This window comes from Oncorhynchus nerka, linkage group LG22, assembly GCF_034236695.1.
Source record: "Oncorhynchus nerka isolate Pitt River linkage group LG22, Oner_Uvic_2.0, whole genome shotgun sequence".
NCBI classification, from domain to species: Eukaryota; Metazoa; Chordata; class Actinopteri; order Salmoniformes; family Salmonidae; genus Oncorhynchus; species Oncorhynchus nerka.
In genome coordinates, this window is record NC_088417.1 from 382,500 (window position 1) to 394,530 (window position 12,031).

Consider the following 12,031-nt stretch of genomic DNA (forward strand, 5'->3'; position numbering starts at 1 on the left):
TCTACAAACTTGTTGGATGCATTTGTTGTTTGTTTTGGTTCTGTTTCAGATTATTTTGTGCCCAATAGAAATTAAGGTTAAATAATGTATTGTGTCATTTTGGAGTCACTTTTATTGTAAATAAGAATAGAATGTGTTTCTAAACACTTCTACATTAATGTGGATGCTACCATGGTTACGGATAATTCTGAATGAATCATGAATAGTGATGAGAGAGAAAGTTACAGATGCACAAATATCATACCCCCCCTCCCAAAAATGCTAACCTCCCCTGTTATAGTAATGGTGAGAGGTTAGCATGTCTTGGGGATATGATATAACATGCTAACCTCCCCTGTTATAGTAATGGTGAGAGGTTAGCATGTCTTGGGGATATGATATAACATGCTAACCTCCCCTGTTATAGTAATGGTGAGAGGTTAGCATGTCTTGATGGTATGATATAAAATGCTAACCTCCCCTGTTATTGTAATGGTGAGAGGTTAGCATGTCTTGATGGTATGCTATAAAATGCTAACCTCCCCTGTTATTGTAATGGTGAGAGGTTAGCATGTCTTGATGGTATGCTATAAAATGCTAACCTCCCCTGTTATTGTAATGGTGAGAGGTTAGCATGTCTTGATGGTATGCTATAAAATGTCTTGTAATGGTGGTATGCTATAAAATGCTAACCTCCCCTGTTATTGTAATGGTGAGAGGTTAGCATGTCTTGATGGTATGCTATAAAATGCTAACCTCCCCTGTTATTGTAATGGTGAGAGGTATGATATTTCTGCATCAGTAACTTTCTCACTCATCACTTTAATCTCAGCTACAGTATATTCAAAGCGAACATTTACTGGATGTGCTGTATAAATACTGCATGTATGTCTATGTACCTGTGTGACAACACGAATACCAAAGTACAGTAATAGTATTTCACATCAGTATTTAAACAGAAATAACTCAGCTGTTTCGATCTAAAGCTGCATTACAATGAAATCTGTTAGCTAACCGTGCACATCTGCTGTATGTTGTACAAGGCAGTGAACGAATCTGTCTCATGGACTCAACTCATATGATTCAGACACAAAGGAACATTCCCTCAGTATTTTAATAGCCATGTTCTACCTGTATTTCTCTACAGTTCTACGGTACAACTTCTAACCACGGTTCAGTGCTTGGTATAACAGTTGGGGATGTGTACCAAATTGCACCCTATTCCCGATATAGTGCACTACTTTTGACCAGGGCCCAACGGACACTATATAGGGACTAGGGGGCCATTTGGGAGGCATCCACAATGTGTATTCCTTCATACTCCTCACTTGACACAACCAGAAGAGCCAAGGAATTACACAGCTTACACACTCCTTCCCTCCTCACATCAGACATTGTTCTTGTTGGTGAGGTGCAGGGCCTCAGAGGGGCGGTAGGACAGGGTGGACATCTTAGAGATGATGGAGGGATGTGTCCCAGCCAGGCCAGCGGGGGAACAGCGGAGCAGGAGGACCAGGTTCTTCCTGAAGTTCTGTCCCACGAAGCCGTAGAGGATGGGGTTGACACAGCTGGCGATATAACATAACATCAGATAATACTTTATTATTGTCAATGCAACGTTCCTAGCCTGATCCAGCCATGTTTAGTGCTGTTATTCCACTCCTTGTTCTCTACGTTATATGCCAAACATGTTTAGCATGACAAGGAGAGGCAAGGAGTGGAAAGATAGAAAAATAGACAGGTACCAAGGGTAGATTTTCCCCAGTTAGGGTCAAAATTCGAACCAGTGACCTTCCAGTTGACCTTCCAGTTGCCTGCCCCTTTAACCTCTAGGTTATCTATTGTAGATACACTTAACATCTACTTCAATTACGTGAGATTTTTTAACCTCTAGGCTACCTGTTGAGAAATGCGATGCAGATGGTGAAGGGCATGGCCGTGTCGATGACGTCCACCATCACACAGTTAGTTATAACCTTTAGCTGGGCCAGGAGCTCCATGAAGTGGAATACCTAAGGCGAGGAAGAGATTACATTAACTTTACAGCTCTAGAAAGACAAAAAGGACATTCCTCATCACTCCAAGAGAACATTCAGGGAGGAACAGGAAAACAACAGGATAACTGAATAATAACGAGATAATACCTGAATAATAACGGGATAATACCTGAATAACAACGGGATAATACCTGAATAACAACATACCTGAATAACAACGGGATAATACCTGAATAACAACGGGATAATACCTGAATAACAACATACCTGAATAACAACGGGATAATACCTGAATAACAACGGGATAATACCTGAATAACAACGGGATAATACCTGAATAATAACGGGATAATACCTGAATAACAACATACCTGAATAATAACGGGATAATACCTGAATAACAACATACCTGAATAACAACGGGATAATACCTGAATAACAACGGGATAATACCTGAATAACAACGGGATAATACCTGAATAACAACGGGATAATACCTGAATAACAACGGGATAATACCTGAATAACAACGGGATAATACCTGAATAACAACGGGATAATATCTGAATAACAACGGGATAATACCTGAATAACAACATACCTGAATAACAACGGGATAATAACTGAATAACAACGGGATAATACCTGAATAACAACGGGATAATACCTGAATAATAACGGGATAATACCTGAATAACAACATACCTGAATAACAACGGGATAATACCTGAATAACAACGGGATAATACCTGAATAACAACGGGATAATACCTGAATAACAACGGGATAATATCTGAATAACAACGGGATAATACCTGAATAACAACGGGATAATACCTGAATAACAACGGGATAATACCTGAATAACAACGGGATAATACCTGAATAATAACGGGATAATACCTGAATAACAACATACCTGAATAACAACGGGATAATAACTGAATAACAACGGGATAATACCTGAATAACAACGGGATAATACCTGAATAATAACGGGATAATACCTGAATAACAACATACCTGAATAATAACGGATAATACCTGAATAACAACATACCTGAATAACAACGGATAATACCTGAATAACAACGGGATAATACCTGAATAACAACGGGATAATACCTGAATAACAACGGGATAATATCTGAATAACAACGGGATAATACCTGAATAACAACATACCTGAATAACAACGGGATAATACCTGAATAACAACGGGATAATACCTGAATAACAACATACCTGAATAACAACGGGATAATAACTGAATAACAACGGGATAATACCTGAATAACAACGGGATAATATCTGAATAACAACGGGATAATACCTGAATAACAACGGGATAATACCTGAATAACAACGGGATAATACCTGAATAACAACGGGATAATAACTGAATAACAACGGGATAATACCTGAATAACAATGGGATAATACCTGAATAACAACGGGATAATACCTGAATAACAACGGGATAATACCTGAATAACAACGGGATAATATCTGAATAACAACGGGATAATACCTGAATAACAACGGGATAATAACTGAATAACAACGGGATAATACCTGAATAACAACGGGATAATACCTGAATAACAACGGGATAATACCTGAATAACAACATACCTGAATAACAACGGGATAATACCTGAATAACAACGGGATAATACCTGAATAACAACGGGATAATACCTGAATAACAACATACCTGAATAATAACGGGATAATACCTGAATAACAACATACCTGAATAACAACGGGATAATATCTGAATAACAACGGGATAATACCTGAATAACAACGGGATAATACCTGAATAACAACGGGATAATACCTGAATAACAACGGGATAATATCTGAATAACAACGGGATAATACCTGAATAACAACGGGATAATACCTGAATAACAACGGATAATACCTGAATAACAACGGATAATATCTGAATAACAACGGGATAATACCTGAATAACAACGGATAATACCTGAATAACAACGGATAATACCTGAATAACAACGGATAATACCTGAATAACAACGGATAATACCTGAATAACAACGGATAATATCTGAATAACAACGGGATAATACCTGAATAACAACGGATAATACCTGAATAACAACGGATAATACCTGAATAACAACGGATAATACCTGAATAACAACGGGATAATATCTGAATAACAACGGATAATACCTGAATAACAACATACCTGAATAACAACGGATAATAACTGAATAACAACGGATAATACCTGAATAACAACGGATAATACCTGAATAATAACGGATAATACCTGAATAACAACATACCTGAATAACAACGGGATAATACCTGAATAACAACGGATAATACCTGAATAACAACGGATAATACCTGAATAACAACGGGATAATATCTGAATAACAACGGGATAATACCTGAATAACAACGGATAATACCTGAATAACAACGGATAATACCTGAATAACAACGGATAATACCTGAATAATAACGGATAATACCTGAATAACAACATACCTGAATAACAACGGGATAATAACTGAATAACAACGGGATAATACCTGAATAACAACGGATAATACCTGAATAATAACGGGATAATACCTGAATAACAACAAACCTGAATAATAACGGGATAATACCTGAATAACAACATACCTGAATAACAACGGGATAATACCTGAATAACAACGGGATAATACCTGAATAACAACGGGATAATACCTGAATAACAACGGGATAATATCTGAATAACAACGGGATAATACCTGAATAACAACATACCTGAATAACAACGGGATAATACCTGAATAACAACGGATAATACCTGAATAACAACATACCTGAATAACGGGATAATAACTGAATAACAACGGATAATACCTGAATAACAACGGATAATATCTGAATAACAACGGATAATACCTGAATAACAACGGGATAATACCTGAATAACAACGGATAATACCTGAATAACAACGGGATAATAACTGAATAACAACGGATAATACCTGAATAACAATGGGATAATACCTGAATAACAACGGATAATACCTGAATAACAACGGATAATACCTGAATAACAACGGGATAATATCTGAATAACAACGGGATAATACCTGAATAACAACGGGATAATAACTGAATAACAACGGGATAATACCTGAATAACAACGGGATAATACCTGAATAACAACGGGATAATACCTGAATAACAACATACCTGAATAACAACGGGATAATACCTGAATAACAACGGGATAATACCTGAATAACAACGGGATAATACCTGAATAACAACATACCTGAATAATAACGGGATAATACCTGAATAACAACATACCTGAATAACAACGGGATAATATCTGAATAACAACGGGATAATACCTGAATAACAACGGATAATACCTGAATAACAACGGATAATACCTGAATAACAACGGATAATATCTGAATAACAACGGGATAATACCTGAATAACAACGGATAATACCTGAATAACAACGGATAATACCTGAATAACAACGGGATAATATCTGAATAACAACGGATAATACCTGAATAACAACGGATAATACCTGAATAACAACGGATAATACCTGAATAACAACGGGATAATACCTGAATAACAACGGGATAATACCTGAATAACAACGGATAATACCTGAATAACAACGGATAATATCTGAATAACAACGGATAATACCTGAATAACAACGGGATAATACCTGAATAACAACGGATAATACCTGAATAACAACGGGATAATAACTGAATAACAACGGATAATACCTGAATAATAACGGGATAATACCTGAATAACAACATACCTGAATAACAACGGATAATACCTGAATAACAACGGGATAATACCTGAATAACAACGGGATAATACCTGAATAACAACGGATAATACCTGAATAACAACGGGATAATACCTGAATAACAACGGGATAATAACTGAATAACAACGGATAATACCTGAATAACGGATAATAACTGAATAACAACGGATAATACCTGAATAACAACGGGATAATAACTGAATAACAACGGATAATACCTGAATAATAACGGGATAATACCTGAATAACAACATACCTGAATAACAACGGGATAATACCTGAATAACAACGGGATAATACCTGAATAACAACGGGATAATACCTGAATAACAACATACCTGAATAACAACGGGATAATACCTGAATAACATACTGAATAACAACGGATAATATCTGAATAACAACGGGATAATACCTGAATAACAACGGATAATACCTGAATAATAACGGATAATACCTGAATAACAACATACCTGAATAACAACGGATAATACCTGAATAACAACGGATAATACCTGAATAACGGGATAATACCTGAATAACAACATACCTGAATAATAACGGATAATACCTGAATAACAACATACCTGAATAACAACGGATAATAGAATAACAACGGGATAATACCTGAATAACAACGGATAATACCTGAATAACAACGGGATAATACCTGAATAACAACGGATAATACCTGAATAACAACGGATAATACCTGAATAACAACGGATAATACCTGAATAATAACGGATAATAACTGAATAACAACGGGATAATACCTGAATAACAACGGGATAATACCTGAATAATAACGGATAATACCTGAATAACAACATACCTGAATAACAACGGATAATACCTGAATAACAACGGATAATACCTGAATAACAACATACCTGAATAACAACGGATAATACCTGAATAACAACGGATAATACCTGAATAACAACGGGATAATAACTGAATAACAACGGATAATACCTGAATAACAACGGGATAATACCTGAATAACAACGGGATAATACCTGAATAACAACATACCTGAATAACAACGGATAATACCTGAATAACAACGGGATAATACCTGAATAACAACGGATAATACCTGAATAATAACGGGATAATATCTGAATAACAACGGATAATACCTGAATAACAACGGATAATACCTGAATAACAACATACCTGAATAATAACGGGATAATACCTGAATAACAACGGATAACTGAATAACAACATACCTGAATAATAACGGATAATACCTGAATAACAACGGATAATACCTGAATAACAACGGATAATACCTGAATAACAAATACCTGAATAATAACGGGATAATACCTGAATAACAACGGGATAATACCTGAATAACAACGGATAATACCTGAATAACAACGGATAATACCTGAATAACAACGGGATAATACCTGAATAACAACGGGATAATACCTGAATAACAACAGGATAATACCTGAATATACCTGAATAACAACGGATAATATCTGAATAACAACGGATAATACCTGAATAACAACGGGATAATACCTGAATAACAACGGGATAATACCTGAATAACAACGGGATAATACCTGAATAACAACGGATAATACCTGAATAACAACGGGATAATACCTGAATAACAACATACCTGAATAATAACGGGATAATACCTGAATAACAACGGGATAATACCTGAATAACAACGGGATAATACCTGAATAACAACATACCTGAATAATAACGGGATAATACCTGAATAACAACGGGATAATACCTGAATAACAACGGGATAATACCTGAATAACAACGGGATAATACCTGAATAACAACATACCTGAATAATAACGGGATAATACCTGAATAACAACGGGATAATACCTGAATAACAACGGGATAATACCTGAATAACAACGGGATAATACCTGAATAACAACATACCTGAATAACAACGGGATAATACCTGAATAACAACGGGATAATACCTGAATAATAACGGGATAATATCTGAATAAGTGAATACCTTTAGTATAAAGTGTGTGTGGAGTGAGTCTCTTCAGAGTACAGTGTGTGTGTGTGTGTGTGTGTGTGTGTGTGTGTGTGTGTGTGTGTGTGTGTGTGTGTGATTGTGTGTGGAGGGAGTCTCCTCCCACCTGGTGAGGCATCCAACACAGGAAGAAGGCCAGGACAGCCGCCGCCAGCATCCTCAACACCTCATCGTCTCTCGACCGGGTGGTCTTCTGGATGCTCCTTGCCCTGACCAGGGCTTGACCAATCAGGCAGTAGCATGATATGATAATGAGGAAGGGAACCAGGAACCCCAGGATGCTCTTCATCAGGCTGATGATGAGGAGGAGGTGCCTGGAGCCCTGATTGATTGAATGGTTAAATTGACTAGATTATTAAAAGCAGTAGGATGCTCCAGCCGGATGGTAGATAGCAGGTGGGAAAGACTGATACTTTAAACACTTTACACTCAATTCAGTTGAAAACAACAACAGTAAAGACAACAATTACAAATATTTACACAGAGGTGCCCGTTTAAGAGTCGCATTGTGAAAGGATTCATGTCAAACCTCGGGATGCAGCACGCCACACGTGGTGATGTTGTAGTTGGTGATGTGCATCAGGTCTCTGGTCAGGGCCGTGGGGACGGACAGCAGGAGGGCGAAGAGCCAAACCAGGACGCAGGTGATACGGGCGTAGAGCACAGTACGGCGCTGCCGCGACCTCACCGGGTAGACGATGGCCAGGTAGCGGTCGATGCTGAGCGCGGTGAGGAAGAAGATGGAGCTGTAGAGGTTGAACATAACCAGGCCAGCGCTGGCCTTACACAGGAACCCACCGAAGGGCCACTGGTAGCCTGTGGCTGTGAAGGTGGCCCACATGGGCAGGGTGATCAGGAAGGTAAGGTCTGAGATGGCTAGGTTGAGGACGAACACGTTGGCCACTGTCTTCAGCTTCATGTAACGGTAGATGACCGCCACCACCATGCTGTTCCCCACCATGCCGATGACAAAATTACAGCCGTACACTACCGGGATCAGGGTGAAGATGAAGTTGTGCCTCCCAGACATGCTGCAGTTCAGATGGATACCTTCGGTCTCTGTGGTCGATGCTCCGACAGCCGTAAAGTTCTCCATCATCAGGTTTAACAGCTCCACGGACGGACAGACGGACGGACAGGGGGGTCGAGGTCAAAGAGGGGATGGTTGACGGACGGACGGACGGGGGGGTCAGTCTGGGGGACAAATACGATATAGGGCCTCCGTCAGTCCTATGAAAGAAACACACAAAAGTTCAGGGACAGTCTAGGAGAGGGGCTTCATTATCAACAGGCCGTAAACAGTCTAGGAGAGGGGCTTCATTATCAACAGGCCGTAAACAGTCTAGGAGAGGAGCTTCATTATCAACAGGCCGTAAACAGTCTAGGAGAAGAGCTTCATTATCAACAGGCCGTAAACAGTCTAGGAGAGGAGATTCATTATCAACAGGCCGTAAACAGTCTAGGAGAGGAGATTCATTATCAACAGGCCGTAAACAGTCTAGGAGACTGTCTAGGTGCACACCCTAAACCCTAAACCCTACACCCTAAACCCTACACCCTAAACCCTACACAGTACACACACTAAACCCTACACCCTAAACCCTACAGGGCCCTGCTACACCATCACTGTAAAACCATCTGGCAGGTTTACATGTAAAATAGGAGGCCATCAAAACCAGATGTTGGATGTTATTTCATATGGTAAAAATGACAGGCTGGATTTCAACCCCCTCTCTTTAAACGTCTCTTTAGTGAATGAATAGAAACAGTAAAACTGGAGAGCGCTCATCAAATGGTCCGTCCGTATGGCCTGTGTGGGAACCCGGAAGGAGTGTTTCTGTTGTGATACGATCCTGTGTTAATGAAGACTGCATGCAGCCAAACTGTCTTCCTGGATAACTACACCATTACGAACTGAGGAAGAGAGAGGGAGAGAGAGAGGCAGAGAGAGACGCAGAGCGAGAGGCAGAGAGAGAGGCAGAGAGAGTGGAAGATAGAGAGGTAGAGAGAGGTAGAGGGGTAGAGAGAGAGGTAGAGTGAGGCAGAGAGAGAGAGGTAGAGAGAGAGGTAGAGAGAGACATAGAGAGAGAGAGGTAGAGAGAGAGGTAGAGAGAGAGAGAGGTAGAGAGAGAGGTAGAGAGAGGTGGAGAGAGAGAGGTAGAGAGAGAGAGGTAGAGAGAGAGGTAGAGAGAGAGAGGTAGAGAGAGGTAGAGAGAGAGAGAGGTAGAAAGAGAGGTAGAGAGAGAGGTAGAGAGAGAGAGAGGTAGAGAGAGAGAGGTAGAGAGAGAGGCAGAGAGAGAGGCAGAGAGAGAGATAGAGAGAGAGGTAGAGAGAGAGGTTTAGAGAGAGGTAGAGAGAGAGGTAGAGAGAGAGGTAGAGAGATAGGTAGAGAGAGAGAGGTAGAGAGAGAGAGGTAGAGGTAGAGAGAGGGAGGTAGAGAGAGAGAGGTAGAGAGAGAGAGAGGTAGAGAGAGAGAGGGAGAGAGAGAGGTAGAGAGAGAGGTGGAGAGAGAGGTAGAGAGAGAGGTAGAGAGAGCGAGGTAGAGAGAGAGAGAGAGGTAGAGAGAGAGAGGTAGAGAGAGAGAGGTAGAGAGAGAGAGGTAGAGAGAGAGATAGAGAGAGAGGTAGAGAGAGAGGTGGAGATAGAGGTGGAGAGAGAGGTAGAGAGAGAGGTAGAGAGAGAGAGGTAGAGAGAGAGAGGTAGAGAGAGAGAGGTAGAGAGGTAGAGAGGTAGAGAGAGAGAGGAGAGAGAGGTAGAGAGAGAGAGGTAGAGAGAGAGAGAGGTAGAGAGAGAGAGGTAGAGAGAGAGAGGTAGAGAGAGAGAGGCAGAGAGAGAGAGGTGGAGTGAGAGGCAGAGAGAGAGGCAGAGAGAGGCAGAGAGAGAGGTAGAGAGAGAGAGGTAGAGAGAGAGAGGTAGAGGTAGAGAGAGATAGGTAGAGAGAGAGAGAGGTAGAGAGAGAGAGGTAGAGAGAGAGGTAGAGAGAGAGGTAGAGAGAGAGGTAGAGAGAGAGAGGTAGAGAGAGAGGTAGAGATAGAGAGGTAGAGAGAGAGAGGAGAGAGAGAGAGGTAGAGAGAGACAGGTAGAGAGAGAGAGAGAGAGGTAGAGAGAGAGAGGTAGAAAGAGAGAGAGAGGTAGAGAGAGAGAGGTAGAGAGAGAGAGGTAGAGAGAGAGAGGTAGAGAGAGAGGTGGAGAGAGAGGTAGAGAGAGAGGTAGAGAGAGAGATAGAGGTAGAGAGAGAGAGGTAGAGAGAGAGGTAGAGATAGAGAGAGAGAGGTAGAGAGAGAGAGGTAGAGAGAGGTATAGAGAGAGGTGGAGAGAGAGGTAGAGAGAGAGGTAGAGAGAGAGATAGAGAGAGAGGTAGAGAGAGAGAGAGGTAGAGAGAGAGAGGTAGAGAGAGAGGCAGAGAGAGAGGCAGAGAGAGAGATAGAGAGAGAGGTAGAGAGAGAGAGGTAGAGAGAGAGGTAGAGAGAGAGGTAGAGAGAGAGGTAGAGAGATAGGTAGAGAGAGAGAGGTAGAGAGAGAGAGGTAGAGGTAGGGAGAGAGAGGTAGAGAGAGAGAGGTAGAGAGAGAGAGAGGTAGAGAGAGAGGGAGAGAGAGAGGTAGAGAGAGAGGTGAGAGAGAGGTAGAGAGAGAGGTAGAGAGAGAGAGGTAGAGAGAGAGAGAGGTAGAGAGAGAGGTAGAGAGAGAGAGGTGGAGTGAGAGGCAGAGAGAGAGGCAGAGAGAGGCAGAGAGAGAGAGGTAGAGAGAGAGAGGTAGAGGTGGAGAGAGAGATAGGTAGAGAGAGAGGCAGAGAGAGACGCAGAGCGAGAGGCAGAGAGAGAGGCAGAGAGAGTGGAAGATAGAGAGGTAGAGAGAGGTAGGGGTAGAGAGAGAGGTAGAGTGAGCAGAGAGAGAGAGGTAGAGAGAGAGGTAGAGAGAGACATAGAGAGAGAGAGGTAGAGAGAGAGGTAGAGAGAGAGGTAGAGAGAGAGGTAGAGAGAGAGGTGGAGAGAGAGAGAGGTAGAGAGAGAGGTAGAGAGAGAGGTAGAGAGAGAGAGGTAGAGAGAGAGGTAGAGAGAGAGAGAGGTAGAAAGAGAGGTAGAGAGAGAGGTAGAGAGAGAGGTAGAGAGAGAGGTAGAGAGTAGAGAGAGAGAGGTAGAGAGAGAGGTAGAGAGAG

The 12,031-nt window shown here is 40.9% G+C and overlaps 1 protein-coding gene across 1 annotated transcript; it reads right to left on the reverse strand.

Moving 5' to 3' along the window:
• Positions 1-1,079: 1,079 nt before the first annotated feature.
• On the reverse strand, positions 1,080-9,020 carry LOC115123270 (type-1 angiotensin II receptor). The gene is made up of 4 exons (XM_029652599.2): positions 8,405-9,020; positions 7,982-8,197; positions 1,879-1,991; positions 1,080-1,547 (listed from the first exon to the last, which is right to left on the reverse strand). Exons 1-4 carry the CDS (start codon positions 8,972-8,974, stop codon positions 1,367-1,369), a joined length of 1,080 nt encoding a protein of 359 aa, XP_029508459.2. The 5' UTR covers positions 8,975-9,020; the 3' UTR covers positions 1,080-1,366.
• Positions 9,021-12,031: the final 3,011 nt, after the last annotated feature.

What these genes read in the sequence shown, in the direction of transcription:
- LOC115123270 (XM_029652599.2), bottom strand. Translation starts at nt 8,974, where the DNA reads ATGATGGAGAACTTTACGGCTGTCGGAGCATCGACCACAGAGACCGAA. An exon ending in TGTGTTGGATGCCTCACCAG is followed by an intron (nt 1,992 to 7,981) that starts GTGGGAGGAGAC and finishes TCCTCGCCTTAG; the next exon opens with GTATTCCACTTCATGGAGCT. An exon ending in TGCATCGCATTTCTCAACAG is followed by an intron (nt 1,548 to 1,878) that starts GTAGCCTAGAGG and finishes TTATATCGCCAG; the next exon opens with CTGTGTCAACCCCATCCTCT.